The 20,998-nt window shown below is 40.7% G+C and overlaps 1 protein-coding gene across 2 annotated transcripts in view; it reads right to left on the minus strand.

Annotated features, from left to right (window-relative positions):
- The window catches only part of nav2a (neuron navigator 2a), a 99,376-nt gene that overhangs the window by 59,879 nt on the left and 18,499 nt on the right, over window positions 1–20,998 (minus strand). For both annotated transcript variants that reach the window (XM_042490803.1, XM_042490793.1), the window contains exons 5-8: window positions 12,195–13,419; window positions 8,361–8,470; window positions 8,166–8,274; window positions 5,676–6,101 (exon numbers count right to left, since the gene is read on the minus strand). In XM_042490803.1, coding sequence (XP_042346737.1) covers window positions 5,676–6,101; window positions 8,166–8,274; window positions 8,361–8,470; window positions 12,195–13,419 — 1,870 coding nt within the window. The remainder of the gene's footprint in view (window positions 1–5,675; window positions 6,102–8,165; window positions 8,275–8,360; window positions 8,471–12,194; window positions 13,420–20,998) is intronic.

Genomic DNA, 20,998 nt, shown 5'->3' on the forward strand with positions numbered 1-20,998 from the left:
GCTGTGCCCTTGCCGCAGCAACCTCGGGTTCAATTCCAGCCTCGGCCCTTTACTGCATGTCAAACCCACTCACTCTCTCCCTTTCACGCTGTATCTATCCTGTCTCAAATAAAGGCAAAAGCCCCCAAAAAAACTGTAAAAAAAAAAACAAGTGCATGTCCTTTGATTTTTAATAAAAATATGCACACACAAAAATCAAATCACACCCACCTCACACTTGATTTTGCAATTTCATTGCAAAACATTGCAACATGTATTGGAATTTTTAAGAAAAACTGCCAAGACATCAAGCATTTTAGGCTGCAACAACCCCCCCAAACCATCCTGCAATTCCTGAAGGGACTTAAACAGATATGAAGCGGGGACTGATTTGCTGTGACCAGCAGCATGCAATTGCTTTTTTAGAAGCAAACCTGAAAGTACCAGATGTTGCACTGTCTCACCATAACATGAAGGCACTATAAATGCTGTAAACACTCTCTCAGGTCATCTGGTAGTCGTCTGCTAACCATTACCAGGGTCCAAACTTAACATGGAGATTTAGCATTTTGTTACCATGCAGTAAAAAGACCCAGAGCAAACTTCCACAAGGAAGAGCACCTGATTTAAATCCATATCAAAAATGTTTAAACTCTCAGCTGCCTTTAATACTAACTAATTTGTGTTTTTAAGTCTTGTGCTGTATTTATTATTTGTTTTTAAGGTATTATGTAAAGCATTTTGAATGGTTTTTGGATAAACAGTGGTAAGTTGGACAAAGACGACCACCACCAAAGTTGAATCAAATGATCCACAGACCACCCGTCACTGACATAAGGCTTGTTGTTGAGCATACTGTCACAATAACAAGAGAGGAAACAGACAATGAAGACAGGTGATGAATGGTGGGATCCTCCTCTAACAGGATCCACTCCGAGTGGGGTTAGCTGTCCTTTATGGGGAGCATCCATCATCCCAAAGCAAAGTCACCTTGAAGATGGCCGGGCAGTCACACACATGGACACATATTAATCCTTAAAACTAATGAGTAACTGAGCCTCCCTGTCCTCCTGTTTCAGATGCTTGTTAACCTGTAACCCTCTGAGGCAGCAGAAACGTGTCCAAACAAGACAGTTTACGGGCTGAAACCAGCAGCCAGGTAGAGTTTACACAGCCGTGCAACTAACAGAAGGAAAAGTTCCTGAGTAAAGGAAACTGAGGAAATGTTTGACTGACTAAGAATGCCTGCACTGTGGTACCGACAAGAGGAAATTCAGAAAATGTCACGCTCTGGAATAAAAACAAACAATTGCCTTCAGAGCTGATTTTTCTCCATATAGTTATAAACACTCTGACGTACCTTTCTGCCTCAAACATGGTAACACAGTTAGTCCAAAGCAAAACAAACAAATCCAGGTGACGGTTGATCCCAGTCGATAAAAATCTCCAAAGCAAAGGTGTCCGTTTTCAACCGTCTGGCTACTGTCTGTTATCAGGTCTGAACCTGCGTGCGTAATCTGCTCTTATGTGACTAATATCACCAGGTGAGAGCGTGTTTGATCATGGTGATATCAGAAGTGAGTATCAGTGAACTCTGTGCATATAGATTATGTGTCCATGTGCAGCCTGAATGTGTGTGTTGCTCTGTGGGAGCTCTGTGTTGGTATGCAGCCTCTCTTCTCAGCTCCACATGCTTTTCCCTCCTGGCTGGAGGTTGGGTCTGTCTGTGAAAGGTGGGAGGAAGGGAGGGAGGGGGAGGGCGGAGGGATAGATGGGGAAACATACCAACACAGAGATCACACAAAGCGAGGGGGGGGGGGCTGTCCATGTCTCCAAGGGCCAGAGAAGCCAGAGGAAAAACAAAGGAGGGGGTTTGAGATTGAAAAATACCGACGCAGACACTTAATGTGGTGTCATCACTCATGTTGTCTGTGCTGCAGGACTCATAGATGACTAAATAAATTAACTATAAGGATGGATAATCCTGATTTGTTCTCAGTCTACAGTTAAGACGGCTTCTTAATGTGTATAACTTCAACTAATGATTGTTTTAATAACCCATTCGACCTCAGTTGTTTTTTTTTTTTATCAATTAATAATTTTGTCTATAAAATGTCAGAATATAGTATGACGTTAGCACAGAGCTGAAGTGTCTGATAAACAGTCCAAAACCTAAAGATAGTTCACAGCACTGATTAAAGTACAGAGAGACAATATAGCTAAAGTGAATCTATTATTGCAATTTTTGTTTTCTGTCAATAAACTAACTGATTAAACAACTAATTGTTTCACCATGGGAAATGTACAAAAAAACAAAATTTACAATATCACAAATCCATGGTGTCTCTTAAATTTCGTCATCCACCTGAAGGTGAGCTGAATTTAAAATAATGCTAATAGTGTTTAACAATGTCTATCAGGACATCTGAAAGGCTGATAAAGGTCTTCTTTAGTGAAAAGTAGTTTAGATTTAAAAAAGAAGAAGAAACAGAAACATTGATTCTGGAAAGAAATGCTGTCATTACATTTCCTCAATGTCATTTTTTCACGCTGATGAGTAACTCAAATTAAACTACATGTACCTATTTTGTATTGAGATGAAAACATACATTCTTCATGGAATAATTTACAGAGGGACCTAAAATTGTCACAGCTGATGACTACGGAGAATTTACGTCAGTTTTAAACAATCACGAAACTAGCACACTTGGTCAATGTGTTTGTTTCCCATTTTAAATTTTTTACGTATTATAAAGGGTTTTTTTTAAAACTGCATTTTAACTAGATGTTGTGCTTACTCATATGTTGTTGGACACTTGTACTGCTTTTTGTTATAATGATGTTTATGCTGCCCTTCTGGCCAGGTCGCTACTAAAAAGATATTTAAAAAAAACTGACTGATACTTTTATCTAGTGACACAAAAGACATATATTTGAGAAAAAAAACATTAAAGCCTTGACAGATAAAATCAGATATACTGCATGGCTGGATACGGCTAGTGAAAAAAAAAAAAGTTTCTTTTGCGATTTATGTGAACTGACTCTTTGATTGACATTTATGTGGAGGAAAGGAGTTCTACTGCTGCAATATAACTGCCAGCTCCTCCTCTCTGGGTAAACATCCCGCCCCAGTTTAGAAGAACCAGTTAGTGGATGCTAACAGGGCTGTGATGGAGCTAACGGCTAAATGGCCTGAGGGTGTGGAGAAGAGTGGGGGGAGGTCATTGGTCTGTGTCTGTTTTAGACTAACTGTGATGAAATTTTTTTAAAAAAATCTCTATTTAATGGACTAAATGACTGATCATTTAACAAAAAGAGAAAGTGATCATGACACAATGTTTACGTGTAACATCACATGCTATCATAGAGTGCATTTAGTAATTTTACACCTATTACTATTGTAATATGAGATGCTATAATTAATTTATAAATAACTGAATTGTTATTTACATTTATTACATGTCTGTCCATCCTGGAAGAGGGATCCCTCCTAAGCTGCTCTTCCTGAGGTTTCTTCCATTTTTTCCCGTTACGGGTTTTTTTTGGGGGGAGTTTTTCCTGAGGCGATGTGAGGGTGTGAGGAGAGAGGGATGTCGTATGCTGTACAGCCCTCTGAGGCAAACTGTGTTTTGTGATAATGGGCTCTTTAAATAAAACTGAATTGAATGACAAGATTGTATAATTGCTGCCTGAACAATATCAGATTATCAGAAAATCACCACAAGTTTTAATTTGCTTTGCCTTCTTCGGAGGTCCAACCCACCAGGATATCAAATTCTCATTGCAGGCAAATGGCTGCGCTCACCTGCTTACATCACTCACCTGTCCAGGTGTGGCTGTGGCTTGGCCTTTGTCTGCTCACAGTTTCAGACATATCAAGTACTTCAAGAGCACTTAGCCCCCTCGACATGTACAGCTGCCTCGGGGCTGCCGCTGAATCAGCGCAAACCCATGAGGGCCAGAGGAAGTCGTTCCTACTCCAGTTTTTAAGAGCGTTTTTTATCACCTTGCTACGTTGAGCTTTTAGACTCTTTCCTACATTTGCATTCATTAGAGCTCAAACAAATCCCTGCAGCAGCTCTTTGGCCAGATCCTGGGCTCTCTGTCATGTGAAGGCGAGTTGGCACCTTTGAAAACTTCATCTGATAATAACGATGACAGCAGAGGTTTAAATTGCACAGTGTGAAAGCCAAGGTATTCAGAAGGCCTGTTACAACATGGGCAGTGGTTTAGTGAGAACAAATAAACAGGTTATCAGCATATCAGCATGACTGCGGCTGCAGACGCAGAGATGGGATACTTGTGGGATCGGAGCTACACATACAGTGATAAATGTTGCTTATGCTACTGCGCTAAACTGTCAGGTATCATCTGGCACTTGGATTGCAGACAGAGTGAGAAAGGAACAATACCGCCCTCTTCTGGCAAGCTTGTAGTCCACACAATAAAGAGCCTGTAGGATCAAATTTTCAACAATAACACTATCTCTCAGCCAGATGGAAAAATCTATAATCACATGATGCCTCCTTTAAAGTAGAGCTAAGTCATTAATGAATACACACGATCACTTTATTGCTGATTGATTAGCACACTGCTATGCTATATTGAAGTGTAATGAAAATGTACAGGCCTAAAATACAGTCTTTCTACAGTTTCTCTTGCCTACAAAGGGTGTTGAGATAAATCCATTATCGACCAATACTCTTTTCTTACTGGACAAAATTACAATCAAACAATCCTAAAATAAAATTTTGGACTTTATATCAGATACTTTGTTGAGTGGCATACTCACAGTTGATTAAATTATTGAAAACAAACTGAAACTAATCATCATTACACACATTAATATCCAATTTGCAGCCCATGGGCAAAATCTTGGTAATTTGCTTGGTTATCAAAAAGAAGGGGATAATTCCACCACTCTGGTGGCAAATTGCTAAGTGGTGCGTTATGTATAAAACAGTTATGTTCATTCGTTATCTGGTCCCTGGCCCTCTGTCATTTTGCAAATGTGGCCCCCAGGTAAAGCAGGTTGAGTATCCCTGTTGTCACATAATCAGCAAATGTGCTGTGTCTCTTACTTGACCACAAAAAGAATGCATTTGTTAATGGATGGTGGCAATTTCTTGGGCTGCAATTAATAATTATTTTTATTAGATGATATCAAATCCATTAATGTTTATTTATTAATAGACTAATTGTAACACTGAAAGCACTTGCACGGCACATGCTTTAAATGTTTTTAAGTGTGATTTAAAGGGATTTCTTATTAATGTTGTCTTTATTTTAAGTTATCTATAAATAGTTTAAAGGCTGAGAGAGCTGAGGTGAATATAATGATTGCATTCAAATGTAAATTTTACTTTTTTATGTGTATAAACTCAACTTAAAAGTTAATTTAAACTTGAGCTTGTTTATCATATAAAATCTGAAAACTGAGAAAATGAGTTCCAAGAGCCCAATATGACAAATAAATGGTGATCTATTTTAAATGAAAGAAACAGAAAAAAGAAGCAAATCCCCACATTAAAGAGGCTGCAACCAGAAAAAGTTTTGCATTTTTCATAGTAAATTAACAAAACTGCTGTCAAGTAATTCTCTGTAGATCAATGTGGCAATTCAGCAAATAAGAATTTCACCATTAGCGACTTTAAAACTGCAGGATTAAAAAGCCTCCATCAGTGTAATCAACTTACCCACTACCAACATCATCCGTGCGCGCAGCATTCTTGCTCAGCACGTCTCCATCGCTCATGTATCCAGTGACGTCCACGGCGATGCCCTCCAGGTCAATGTCCTCCCCGGCTCTGTCTCCAAGGTCCACGCTGCAGAGGGCCCCTCCCCTGCCAGCCAGCTGCCTCCGGAGGTGCCCAGGGTACAGGTAGCGTCCTCCCTGTCCGCCGCCCACCCGGCCGCCATAACTGTTCCCCATAGAGGGTGCATCGCCCGCCTGCAGACGAGGGCTGGACTGGCCCAGTCGCCATGACGACAGGGAGGGGCGGGTAGAAGTGATGCTGAGGATGCTCCGACCCCCTCCGCTGCTGTTGTTGCTGCCACCACCGCCACCTCCGCCGCTGCTGATGTCTGTGGTGACGCTGCCGTCAAAGGTGGTTTCCAAGGTGCTGAGCAGAAGGAGACAGCAGGAATTAAGAATAACGGTACCGTTTGTGATCAACATGTTAACGGGGAGGCTCTATTAAATCTACTTTTTAATAATGAGGGTGTTTCATTTGAAGTTGCAGAAAATGCCGTAAAACCGTTAAGACAGGCACTTCAAGAACAAAAAGCTCCCAATGCAGTTCTTAGATAATCTGATATATGTGAGGATGATTTCATGACTTGGAATTAAATCTCTATCTGTAGTTTCTGCGTTAGAGTACAGACAACTGCCATTACCGCCCTGAACCCTGAACCCTGTGAACCAGTCAGGTTGCATTTACAGTTTACATCTATGTCTGTAAAGTCATGGATGTTTCACGCACATCTTCTCCCGCAGCAGATAAGGGATTTTGTAATAATTAGCGTATGAATTCTTGATATATGGCCAAAAACATGCTTGATCTTTGACCTTTGAGCATAAGTCCAAGTGGATGTTTGCACTAAATTTGGGAAAAGCCTTTTTGAGATATCACGTTCATGAGAATGATATGCATGAAAAGTTAAAGTGGTCCTTACTTTTGAGCTAAATTTGAAGAAATTCCCTCATGGCGTTCTTGAGATATCGCATGAACCAGAATGGGACGGACAGACGGACATCCCAAAAACATAATTCCTCTGGCCGTGGCTGTCACTGGCATGGAGGCATGACAAAATCCTTTCTATGCTATTCTGGTTAAAAAGATTTTAAAAAGCTTATCTCCAATGAGAGATCACAAATTTGGATGGCCACCACAACCAGATAAATTGTTTCTTGTCCACCAAAGTCCACAGAAATCAGTTCAAAGAATTGTTAAATATTCTATAATACAGGTATACAAACTGCTATACTTGTAGTGGCAAACTGCTTATGCCCCTCAGTGAACAGATGGGTAGAAAGTGAAGATAAGAAACGCTTTGTTACTGTCAAAAACAGGAAAACGGAGACTTACAACAAAGCCTAAACTAAATTGAGACAGCTGGGTCAGCACTAAGACGCGAGGAGAGAGCAGAGGTCAAAATTCTGTGGGAGGGAAAGTGATTAGAGCTAAACCTGAATCAAAGACGACATGAAAGACATGCCCTGCGATCAAAGCAAAAGATCCCTCAAAAGAAGGATGAGACCGTGAAAAAAAAAAGTAATACCTGTAAACCTAGACAGACACAGTCTGCTGACCACGAGGCAGTTCAGTCACAAATCCCCAGCAGTTATCCCGATTTGGCCTGTTTACCACTCAGCCTAAGCAGCCATTGTAAGGCGCCGCACTTTGATGATCCCCACACAGTAGAGTTTTGTTTTCCAAGGCACGTTTTTGAAACTGCTTTATGAGCAGTGCTGAACTCAAGGTTCCCACACATCGTTACGGACAAAGTTTCAAAACTTCTCCATGATGAATAAAGAAAAATGTCTTGCCTGTGTGGTGTTTTTTAAACATATCAGATTAAAACGCAACGCACAAACCTAATTTTCAGCCAGCTGGCATACATGAAAGGAAACACTAAATGCAGGGAGAAAATGAAGAAAGATATGTGATGGTAAACAAAACAAAATCTTTGAGAAAATAAATTTACTGTTATGGTACATTACTTGGAAGGTTATACTTACAGTAGAAGATTAGCGACAATTTCATTACACACAACAAAATTCAATGACTTTTCCAAAACTTCCAATGATTTTTACAAATTCCATGACATTTCCAGGGTTGGAAAATGTGATTGTGAAATTCTAAGACTTCTCCAGGTGTTATGGCTTACATTGATGATTAGTCTTTGGCAAATGACCAGCATATAGCATTTATTCTATTACCTACTGCACGTGTTATTCATCGACATGTTTTTAGACAATTTTTCAAAAAACAATTTAGGTTAGAAATCAAAGAACCACAACATATACCTGAATATTTGAAATAATAAAGAAGTAAGAAAGTTTAACAACAAGCTTGTTAAATTACATATGATACTCGAAAGCAGAGCAGATGGCCTCAGCACTGAATCCACAGTCGCTGCCAGTTAAAACCACCTGTGAGAATGGATATATTAGTTTTTCTTACCTGTGTGTGACCTGAGTTCCTCGCAAGCTGGACATGGTCTCCTCCAGATTTTGCCGCAGGTCTGCTATGTTTTTTACAGTACGCAACCGCCTCGTCTCTGGGTCTTCACCTGAGCGAGATCAAAAAGAAACAGAAATATTTACCAGCACAATACGCTAAACACAGTAAGAGTGTTTACTGTGAGTGATCGCCCACCTGAGAGGTCCTCGATGGAGAGCTGGCTGGTCTTAGTGAAGGAAACGTCTCCACCTCTTCCTCCTGAGCCGCTCTCAGTGTTCGCCGTTCCCTCGCCCTCTGTTTGGGATCTGGGGAAACAAATATTTGAGGGATCAAAGGCGGCAGATATCATCGATTCTGAATTATTGTGCAGTTAGTGGGAACCTAATATTCAGCAAATTGTCACGAAAGAGGGATAAACCTGATTAAGAATTAAATCTGCTGCGTTTCAAGTCTTGTGACCAGAGTCCAAAATGAATGCCTGTTAAGCTCTAAATGCCGGTAAAAAACAAAAAAAACTTGTCTTTGAAGGATAAATCAATGCAGTTCACCCGCTGCACTGGCTGGGGCTTTTTGAGATGATGACGTTTGAATGCCTCAGTTGTATACAGCCTTTGGTCTTTGCCTGATCCCAGACTTTGTCCTTGTTGACTACTGTACACTCTCTGTGAGTGTGAGAGCCAGTCGAGCCACTGACTGCCTCTCACACAAAAACACGACAGCACGTAAACTTCTCTTTAGAGGGGAACACCTCCTAAATTAAGAGTTCTGATATGTTATTTCCATGGCCAAGTAAAGTTCAATGAATTTCTCTGCACATGAGCTATTCTCTTTCAAGGCCAGAAACCACATAATCACGTCTCAAACTTGTGGTGTCATCAAGCATAAAGTCTGGAGCTGCTCCACGGACACAAATGGGAGCCTGCGTTTGATTTGTTTTTTTATACTCAAATGAGCTTTTCTCTGCTGTGGTGTTCTGAGTTCTGAAACAGAAAATGTTCCCATATACTCAGGACATTCCTCTAGGGGCTCTCAGTGTAATCTACAACATCTTTTCTGAACATCTTCTCTGGAGAAACTCCAAAATTTACACTTGATGACATCACAGATTTGAGTTTTAGCACTCTTGTTTTTATGTTTGGGAAACAAATGTTCATCATTACAAACAATTTGAACTGCCTTAAAACATAGAAATTACATGTGAAACATGTGAAAAGGCAGGGAGCAACAATAGAAGAAATGACACAACAATTTGCAAGAAATTAGTAAAATCTCAAATTAATTTAAAAAAAAAAAAAAAAAAAAATATATATATATATATATATATATATATATATATATATATATATATATATATATATATATATAAAGTGAAGTAAAGCAAAACACAAGAAAATGACATGGGAAAGGAAACTAAAAATTCAAATAATTGTGTAACATTTTAATTGTGATCATTATAAACGTAGCTTTTCCCTCAAGCTTTTTTTCCCGTAGATATTTTTTCACAGCTTTTTTTTTAAAAAAAATAATTTTCCAAATCTATTCTTACCAAGTAACACACTGCCTTTTTTTTTTACCATGTTTTTGAAAGAAATTGCACCAATTGACATAGGGTTCAAAAGTCACCTAATTTCTGATGCTGAAAACATTAACCAGCGGTGAAAAGTGGCTTGCTGCTTTTTTTTGGGTGCAACCATGACAAAAATGTGTTTTAGGAGGGAAGAAATTCTTTGTAACATAGGTCACCATGTCACAGGAGGCACAGGACTGTGTTTGCTGATTAGCTGTGGGTATGCTCTTGCCACAATTTACCATAAAAATTAAAACTATGCCCAAATTTAAAGGCAATCGCTCTCAACTTCCATTGCCAAAACATCAAAACTTGCTGCAGACCTCACTCAGCTGCTGCATGGTGTGATTTTGTCATGATGCCTTAAAAAGGAGATAAAGGCGCTCATTCTGAGGTCTCAAGCCAAAACAACAAACAAAAAACAGCTTAAGTCAACACTGAAAAGGGAGTTTCTGAAACCTTTTGATAAAAGGTCAGTTTCAGTGACCTAAAACATGGTTTCTGTGTGGACAGAAGTCCAAAACACATAGAAAAAGCTACATTTTAAATATATATACATATGGACATAAGTCCTATTATTTATGAGAGGGTGATTAGTTTTTGTTTAGGGTGTGAGGGAAAAACCAACATGAACATTGATTTTAAGTTTCTTATTTTTTTAACTTTCTGTCAAACATACTCTTCCTGACAGGTGGAGGTGATATAATCCTGCTGGTAATGGCACCTGACAGGTATACAGTTAGAAAACGAACGTTTCAGAGCACTGACAGTGGGGGTGTTTGGGGGAGTGGGTTGGGGTCAGGATGTACAGAGGGAGAGAGGGCAGCAGCGCAGGAAGTGTCAGGGGGCTAATGAGTGGAGAAGGAGAGGGACCTCCTTCCTTATCACACTGGGACAAGGACAGAGGTCAGAGGCACACAACATCCACACATATTTGCCCAGATACATGTGGACACACACATGCGGACAACACACTCTGCATACGCACACATGAACAAACACAGATGTGACATTCCTGGTTAACAGTTCGCAGATGGCTAGATTCAGATTTTGGATTTTCAGATGCTGCCAGAGAATCAAACATCAGATATGCAATCACTTAAAAAAAAGGTCTCGCTAACTTTTAATTGTTTTATTATTTTTTTAAGTGTAATTATTCAGTCAAGAACAGCTTATCCAGAACTGCTATTCGACTGAACAAATACACTTCAGCAAATATTTGTAAACTTCAAACAGTAGTCAGTAAAGAATTAACAGGAAAATGTGAGGTGTGTGTATGTTTTATAGTCGTAAGAGAATGTTCAGTAGTTAGATGACTTTGTTTAATCAGTGTTTTATGACGCCCCATACAAGTTATTGAGTCGAAGCCAGCAAGACCGACTTCAACATATTTATAGCAGAAAGATTTTTAAAAAGATAAATTAATTCTTCATTGATTTAGAATTGCGTATCTATCACAATATCTGACTCACAATGGACAGTTTTTAAAAAGGTAAAAAAACTGATGCAACAAAATCCGACTGTTTATGTGTGCTTTATCTTATTTTGTACTGCAATTTATTTGCCTTTTTGTATTTGTGCTGGATCTTAAAGGGGAACAAAAGCCATTTTCAAATTAGTACATTCATTGGCTCTAGGCTTTATACCCACTGACATCACAAGTTTGAGACTTTCTTCTCTGGTTTCTCCCTTTGACAGAGAGTAGCACATGTTCACAAATACTGACTGAACTTGCCTGGACCATGGGAATAATACATCGGAATTAATAATTTTGGTGGTGTTTGCTGGTTCCCCTTTAACCATCTAATTCATTCAGGATGATTTCATATTAATAATTAAAACAATTATTAATATGAAATCACATACTTTTTTTACTACTACTACTGGTGCATTTATGTGATCTATGAAGTTGCAATTAAAGCTGAGTCTTAAAGGACCAGTGTGTAGATTTAGTGGCATCTAGTGGTGATGTTGCAGATTGCAATTATTAACACCCCTCCTTTTCAGGCAACTACAGTGGGCATCAGGAAATATAAAAATACAAAAGTCCCTCTTTAGAGTCAGTGTTTGGTTTCTCTATTCTGGCCTTCTGTAGAAACATAGCAGACTCCGCGGAAGATGGCCTGCTACCTACTTAGGTATAAATGGCTCATTATAAGCTAACAAAAAACACATTCATCCTTAATTTCAGGTGATTGTACTCTAATACATTAATGAAAATAAAGTTACGATTATGTGCGGATAGAACAACAATGAATAAACGAATATCATTTCTATTTCTGCCAATAAATCCCCCTAAATCCTACACACTGTACTTTTAAATTCTTATCCAAATATTAAATTTTTTTCATTAATTGTAACTTTCATTGTGGTCACAAATGTTTCATGTCAAAAATACCAAATCTAGATTTTTTTTTTCATGGCTTTAACATGTGTGCCAGCCCCAGTCTGTGTGACCTTACCTGTACATGAAAGGTGCGACGGTGGCCGTGTTGGGGTGGCTGTGGTGCTGTTGGGTCTGAGGTAGCTGCACGCTGATGGTGTTGCTGGCTGTGCTCTGTGTGGTGCCTCCGGCCACAGGGGAGGCGCTGCTCTTCCCCTCTGTGGAGGCCAGGCTGGAGGTGGAGCTGGAGTGTCTGCTGTCCCTGTCTCTGTCCAGAGGGCCCCGGTGCATGGCGAGACCTCCTCCTAACCGCATGCTTCGAGGCCTCTCCCCCGACTCCTTCACTGAGGAGGCTTTCCCCGCGACTCCCGGGACTTTGCCTCCTGGCTTTGGTATTCCGCTGTGTGCAGGCGTGGAGCTCTCCTTTTTGGCCACTTTACCCCCCTTGGGAATGAAGCTGGTGATTTTAGAGGTCCTTTTGTTCGAGTTGTCTGTGTCGACAACAGGTGCTATTTCCTCCTTAAGCTCGTCCCCCTTGAGCTCTGTCCTGTCAGGGACCGAGATGCGTTTCCCCACCTCCTTCCCTTTCTCCTTCCCCCTCTCCTTGTCCTTGTACTTCTCTGTGCTTTTGACAGAGCCCTTCTTGGCAGTCAAAGCTCTGCTGAAAGTGCGCTGGGCGATGCCCCTCAGAGCGATTTTGGGGCTGCTGGCAGTTGTGGACACAGTCGTACCTGCTGTGGGAGCTGCTCCGTAGGCTGTCCCGTTGCTGGTCCCGTTCATTCCCGGCCGGACGTTGCCATCGTCTTCCTCCAGGGGGTCGGTGTTGGAGCCAGTCTCCGCTCTCTCCACCTGCACCACTGTGAGCTGCCTGGCTGGGGCAGCGTTGTCAGTTTGGGCCCCTACTCCGTTGGAGGAGGCAGAAGATTTGGAGCCTCCTTTACTGTTGAAGAGCTTCAGCTTCTCCAGCATTGACTTTTGAGCAACAACCTTCGGAGGAGCTTCAGTTGCCGGGGCAGCCTTACAGGAGACGTCCTTCTCCTGCTTGGCGGGCTGCATGGCAGACGCGGGGATGCTGGTGGAGGAGGGAGCAGGAGAGATGTGCTTGGAGCTCATGGACTTGCTCCTCCAGGGCTTGCTGTTGCTATTTGGCTGGGGAATGGCCGTGGATGAAGAGGAGGAAGATGGAGGAGGATTCTGGGCGGAGGTAGCAGCGGGGATGCTGGTGGAGGAGCTGACGGTCACTGCAGATGACGGAGCATGCTCAGTCATCACCGAAGGCTGTGAGGTCATGCCCTCTGAGGAATCTGAGGCAGAAAACAGACATTTTATTAAACAACGAGATAGGAAAGTACAGCAGAGGAGGAAAAGTCAAGCAGAGGGAGGATCTGGGGGAGAGAAGAGAAGCCAGATGCTGAGTCTTCTTTGACCCCACACAAAGTGGCCTTATAAGGGCCTGGTGGTGGCCTGTGTTGATACAGCCAAACGTGCCATTACTTTCCTTCGGGCGGGCCACCAAAACTGTTAAAAACCCCTTAGCACTAACAATGAGACGAGCCCATCACAAACGTTTTATAAAAACAATGAGGAGCAGGCTCAAGTGCTTTAAAGTCTTGCCAAGCAGGCCAAGTCAAGAAGCAGTGCAGCTGCACTTATAAGGCTTGGACTTATATGGACTGCTTTTGGTCAGCGTCCCTCTGCTTTACAAAGAAACACTGTCTGGTTACAACTGGTTACATGTGCTCAGTCTCTTGTAAATTAGATTTATAAATGGAAAAAATACAGTTTAACACAACAGAAAGTTTTTTTTTCTTTTCTTGCAATGGAAACTCCTATAACAGATTTCTGTCTGAGTATATCTGCAACAAGTGACTCAGCAGCATCTCAACAAGCAGACTTACCAAGAACCGAAGGCCCAAGAGATGCACTGAAATCCGTGGTGATAAGTCACTGCTCTCACTGTGAGAGCTGCTGAGGTTGTCAGTTTGTATGCAGAGGGGAGCTACTGGCTACATGGAGTTCAGACCAGTAACATTTGAATATTCAAACACCAACGGCCGGTGAGAGAGAGAGGGCCTGTGCAGGGAGCACTGGAGGGAATTAATCATAACAGTTCTGTTGCGACATACCCAACACACACACCTACACACACAGACTTAAATGTATTCGAAGGCACTGCTGCTGCTGTGTTGTGCCTTCTCATACACCTTAGATCTCTAGATTCTTAACGCACTGCAAATCAGTCAGTTTCACGCTAAAATAGCAAGATTTGACTTATTAATTGAACAATATACCAGCAACAACAAAACTGCGTCTTAATAAGTATGTTTTTGTCAATAATGAAGCCCATAAAGTTTTCTTAAAGGGTAACTTTAAGGGCACTTTTTCAACCTGTACCCTATGTTGTCCAATATTTTCTGTCTAAGTGACTAATGGAATTGGACCGTTATTGAGCAAGAGTGCTTCAGCTGGCAGTGGCACAACAGGCTGTAATATATCCACTTGGGGCAGTTGTGCACCATCAGCGTATGTCTACTAAAAGTGTTTGTTTTTGCCACTGACATGCTCAGATTGATATTATAAATGTCTGATAACATCATGAAAAGGATCTCTACAGAAAAAAATATATTTTGTGAAGGAGTAATTTTTCATTTTTAATTTATTTTACAGCCTCAAAATCACAATCACCTAATACACCAGAATCCATTCATAGAAACAGCTATTCTAATGTGAATAGATGCAGGATATTTTCACATCTTACTGTGTGAATTAAGGCTTTATTTCAACCAAACAAGAGTTGGTGATAGACCAATGGACCATGGACCAATTTTTTAAAAAATGTTATCATTAGTCACTAAGACACAAAAACATGGAAAAACAGAGTTACTCTGAAGACAAGTGACAAAAACTTTTTTTCTGGGCCCTTTTTGATTTTTTTGTTTTTCTTTCTTAAACTTTTTTCCAATACAAAACCTGTTTCAAGGATTCAAAGAAATGACAGACGATACTTGATTGTCGAAAATTCTTGAACCAAGTCGATTTGTATCGGAAAAAGAAAATTACCTCAATCCATTGAAATTAAGACTAAAACAAAGAGGTAAGAGGTAAAAAAAAGACCTTTGGTGCTAAACCATTATGACAAATGGTAATTATGATGCATATACAATCTTTCTCTGTGACATTTCTGATGGAAAATGATCATACAGCTCTCACAGGGCTCATTTGTTTATGAGTGAAGATGCCCTTAATTCATGTTAGCCACATTAATTACATATTCATATGTTATTCATGTAGTCTCATTAAGTCAGTATTTAGGCAGAATATTAAACACTCAACCCACTTGTTTACCCCTCTCTCATCTGGCTCTCCACTTTGTTTCCTTTTTACAGCACCTTTCATGTCCTAATTGGAAATAGGTACCCGCTCGCCGCCTCTTCTTCCTCCCCCTGTTTAGCATTTAGTGAGAGCAGCCTGAAACAATGCAGCCATTAGGAACTGATTAGAGCCCAATTAGCCGTGCTAGCAGTTAGCAATCGGAAAAGTGGGTCAGGTTGCTAATAGCCGGCGTCCAAATGGAGGCGGCTGAATGAGAGGGGGACCTGCTGTGATTATGGAGCAGGCTGAGAGAATACGGGGACTGGCACTGCAGGTTTGGGATGAGTGAAGCTTTGATGTGGGCCAGCAGGACGGTCTGTGCTGTCCGTGAATGGGGTCAGCTTGGATTTCGGGTCAGGAAGGAACAGAAGAAGAAAGGCAGGACACGGAGAAGCACTGGACACCGAGTACAGCTGGTCGTTGTCATGACTGGACCCAGTGACCAGGACTGACACGCTCCAGTTGGGTTGCTACGGGTGACATAAAGTGGTCAATCTTCAACGTGGCGGGTCAGATGTGACACGAGAGTAATGGACTTGGACACTGTTGCATCATAAATCCGCTACGGTTTCCAGACAAGTTGTAACGCTCCAGTCTATCACAAATAAAAGAGGCAAGTGTGTTCACTCTTTCCTGCTGGTTTAACCCTTTAACATATGGTGCGACATCAGTTTTTAAATTTGAATTTAAAATTTTAAATTTGTTTGATTTCTTTTGAAAACATGTGAGAAAAGATAATGAGCAACTGCAAATTTATTAGATCTATATTATTATTATTATTATTATTATTATTATTATTATTATAATAATGCTATATTAGATAGAATAAAGAAATAGAGAAAAAAAATACAATTCTTATAATAATATCTTAAAAATTATGTTGCAGAAAATATTTTACATTTCCCAAAAAATATTTGTTGTTTGTTGGGTTGGGTTGGGTTTTTTTTTTTTTTTTTTTTTTTGCTATTTTCTTGGAACCTTTTTTTTTTACTAAACTTTTGCTCATTTACAGGCCCATTTCTTGTAAAATTGCTCAGTGTCTTCTTCCCTTTTTTTTACCCCAAAGAAATTCAGTCACTTTTCTCGGGTTTCAAAGGGTTAAAGTGAACCTGTTATTTCTATATTTAATTTATTGGCCACCAGCAGAAATGGATTTCCCTTTCAGAAAGTGTTGCACGTGTCTTATTTTAAAAACAGCTGAGTCGTTCATCAAGTTGAGGAAAGTTCATATTTTCAGATTTAAAAAATAAAACAGTTTATCACAACAACCTCGGTCAAATGTATTCAGACTTGGTAGCAAAATCTCTAAAAATATTCTGATCATTTAGTGTCAATGTGGACCAATCTGGCTTTATTCCGGCTACATTTTGAGAGACCAGCTTTTAATTATCTGCACAAAAAGCACTTGAGGAAGCACTTTTCCTCCAAAAATAAACACAGAAGAGCCTTAACATGCCCAAAGAATGGGTCACTGACCTAATGACCTACTCTGTGCAGCCCTGGGCCAAATCCTGGACTTTAACTGCTGGAGGAAACATGCTGAAAGAATTTAAGTGTTTACAGCCCAACAGCTTAATTATAGCAGCCATTAGAGAATAAAATCAAGAGCAGAAAATGACAGTACAGGAGTACCCAAGGGGAAAAGAATCAGACCACCACTCCACATCCTGTCTGCCATAAAACCTGTCTCACCCTCTCCTGCTCTGCCCACTCCTCTTGGAGCCTCCTGATAACATCAAGGCATTTTGGGAAATTGGCTGAAGAGGACCCAAAGCTCTTCTCATGGATCGTCGCACTCATGTGTCTGTGTGTGTGCGCCCCTTTGTGTTAATGCCCATCTACAGCCGAGAAAAACCATGTAATTTCACACAAGTGTCAACACTCTTCCCTGTGTGTTTGTGTGTGCATGTCCGTGCATGCATGTCAAGTTTAACAGAGAGGAGGATGTTTGTTCTGCTCAGCAACTTCAAAACATTTTAACCAGCAGGATAAGTGACCAGAGAAAAACATACTGCAGTGCGACCACTTCTTGCACATGAAGAAAACAAGCGGTAAACGCATTAGATGTAGCGTCGGCTGACACTGTTTGGACATCACAAGCCCTTCGACCGCTCTCGTCGTCACACCAGTCACAAGACATTAAAGCTGAACCTTTTCAGTCAGTCGGCAACCAAACTCCTGACCTGAAAATGCCCTGCTTACATGCACGACTGGAAACGTGTTGATTTTCTTTGATTTCACACAGAGGGAGCATTGTGATGGTAGTCCCTCCCTGAGTTTTATTACACTTACTGACACCTTCATCGACTTTTAATTTGCAAAATCTACACAAATCATATCTCACTGGCACAAAGTTAGAGGCTGCAGGTGTTTGCTTACTCATCACGTTCTGATTTCAGAAGCTTGCTCTCTCTCACTCTCTCTCTCCCTCCTCACTCATTGTGTTCCCAAAAGTGAGATGGACAGCCGGCTTTTGTGCCAGAGACTGAAACTTTTTAAAGTTTCTCCACATGAATACACTCAAACAGTGACGCTACCGCTCATCAGAAGGCTATTCATTCAGCATCGGCCATACACACACACACACACACACACACACACACACACACACACACACACACACACACACACACACACACACACACACACAGAGAAATGCATGGCAGCAGAAGCATGCACGTACACAAACACAGAACCACAGGTGCCCCCCTGCTCTCTCTCTGCTCTGTGTCACTTGGTGGACACCCAGACGCTGTCACCCTGTGTTAACACAGAGCAGAGGAGAAGATTCAGGTCTGTGTTTCCTTACTGTACAGCCGTGCAGTAATGTGAGTCCATTCTGGTGTCAGGGCCATTGACACAGAGCAGATCTGGACACACAATAGAAGCTGCAGGTGCCTCTCTAAACATCCAAACTGCAGCAAACCATGTTTCAAAACTAGCATGTATATAACTTAGAATGCAGCATGTCAGTCCCAACATGCATTTTTTGGGATCAAAAAGATTTTTAATGATAACAAGGACACAAAAGGAAATTCTGAACCAGTGTCAGTTTTACAAGAAGTTGACTAATGACTATTCATACAACCTCATTACTTAGAAATCAAATTCTTCACAAAAATGTTAAGGGCAGCCGACTAAACATCCTCTCACAGAAAAACAAACCTGCTTTCTGCAGCATTAAAAAATACACACATTTCTAGCAACAACAAAAACAATAACCAGTACCCCCGAACCAGTAAACTGACTCAATCTGCAACAATACTTGCAAAGTTTTCAATGCAAACCTAAAGTTCTACATCTGAAACTCAACTTGCAGTCCTACCTACAGGCGATCTACATGTGCAAGCTGACAAACCTCATAGGTGCTGCAGACGTCCAGGAGGAACGCAGACAGAATTAAAGGACAGGAGGAGATAGGAGAGTCTAAAACCATGGCCAGCCATCCAGAGAGTGCAGAGGAGGAGGAGGATGGAGGAGGAGGAGGAGGAGAGGAGGAGTGTGGTGGTATGGCAGGGGGAGGAGCTTGCAGCATGTCAACAACAGTGCAAAAGGAGGAAGGGGGTCGATTCTCATACTTCCTAATGTCAATCACACGGCCTGCTGCTCCCAAACACATAAAGATAAAAACACACATACATGCACCCCTGTATGCTTGTATAAAAGGTAAATTAATCTTGTTATGTAAACTCTAATTGACCAGATTTCTGGATGAGCTTTGGTTGTTTTCACTGCTCACTCACTCACCTGGTGATAAACTTAACTAACACCTCAAACATTAATGGCACTACTATTACCACTACCACTTGCACTACCACTACAACCAAAAAGTCAACTACTTAGTTCAACTTTTTGAAAAATTCGTTTACTTGATTACAAGCCCCGAGTTAGCCTCCCCCCACATGTAAATATGAAGCTACAGCCAGCAGCCAGTTAGCTTAGCTTGGCACGAAGCAGCCTAGCAACCTCTCTGTGACTCCATGTGGTCACTGGCTGGGCGAAGCAACAATGCAGAACATAACTCCCAATAAAATGCCTACTTTATGTATTCACACATTGTTTTTTGTAGAGAGTAAATAAACAATACTGAACAGTATTTTGAGTTTAGCTCACACACAGGTGTGAAGAAATACTTCACCTACAGTAAGTCATGCCTTGTTACTTTGAATTTATGAGGAAAATGAGAGGAGTGTGTGTTAAAACTTATTCTCGCTTGCCATCACGGAAAGCAGTAAACATATTGATTTCTTGATGTATGTATCAAAAGATCAATTTACAAACTCTTACACAACTTGTGCAGTATAATCCAAGTGTTATTAATCCAGTCACATGCTCAGTTCTTCTCAAATATCATTTTTACAAGTTTCAGTTCAGTTTTAAATTATAAGCTACTAATGAAGATGTATATGTTTTGGAAGTACACCACGTGATACTGAATAAATGAAACAAATTTAAGGTAACACTGGGTGATTAATTGTAATAAAAAATTGTAATTTTGTGGGTGAACTCTTCTACACAGTATACACACACATTCATAAACCCACAAAAGTGCACAAACGTCCGCAAACACAACAACGTCCTCTGGAAACTCTCCCATCTCCAGTGCAGCCGTACATCAGAATAAGTGCCCCACAGTGCTGCTCCCAGTGTTGGTCCCCAGTTAATTTGTCACTTTAAACACAGACAACGGATTCTCTCTCTCACTCACTCACAGACACAGACACACACACACACACACACAACACACACACACACACACACACACACACACACACACACACACACACACACACACACACACCTCTCTGGGCGGTCAGAATTCTCTGTGTAATGCAGGGTAATGAGTTTAGACTATGAACACTAACACAGTCTATATAAAGCCTTGGCCCACTGAGTTGTGACAGAAGCTATTTTCAACACCGCTCTCACTAAATATACTGCCAAACACACACGAGCGCAAGTTTTGTCTGCTGCAGAACTCAAAACACTGGGCAGCACAAGTTTAAACTGGGTCATAGCAGTTTGGAATAAACGTGTGAGAGAACATTTCCGTCTCCACCTGAAAACCAAAACAAAACAATTGAATCCTCAGTACAAAAGATGAACAACTGTGTTTAAAAAATACTTTCCCTCCTTGTCCGTTTCTGATGTTAAAAGTCAAATGTACAGGCTCATGGATATTGTATAAAGCATAACACCAAACTAATGGTAAAAAAACATGTTTTCATAAAAGACAAAGATAAAATCCTTCAAATCACAACAGAAGTCCTAAAAGGGAATTCTGACCTCACAGCAGCAGGAGGAGGGCGCTGTTACTCCAGACTAAAGTCAGCTAATAATTAATGAATTATAAATGAGAGCAAGTGAAACATCATTTTTATCCTCCTCAGTAAACACAAAGAAAATAATGAAAAAGTATAAGAAAAAGTGAAAAATCTAGAGAAATATTTCTTTATCTTTAGAACAAAAGCAATGAATAATAGTGTTTGCATGAAACTAAACCATCACCAC

The sequence above is a fragment of the Plectropomus leopardus genome, chromosome 1 (genome assembly GCF_008729295.1).
Source record: "Plectropomus leopardus isolate mb chromosome 1, YSFRI_Pleo_2.0, whole genome shotgun sequence".
NCBI lineage: Eukaryota > Metazoa > Chordata > Actinopteri > Perciformes > Serranidae > Plectropomus > Plectropomus leopardus.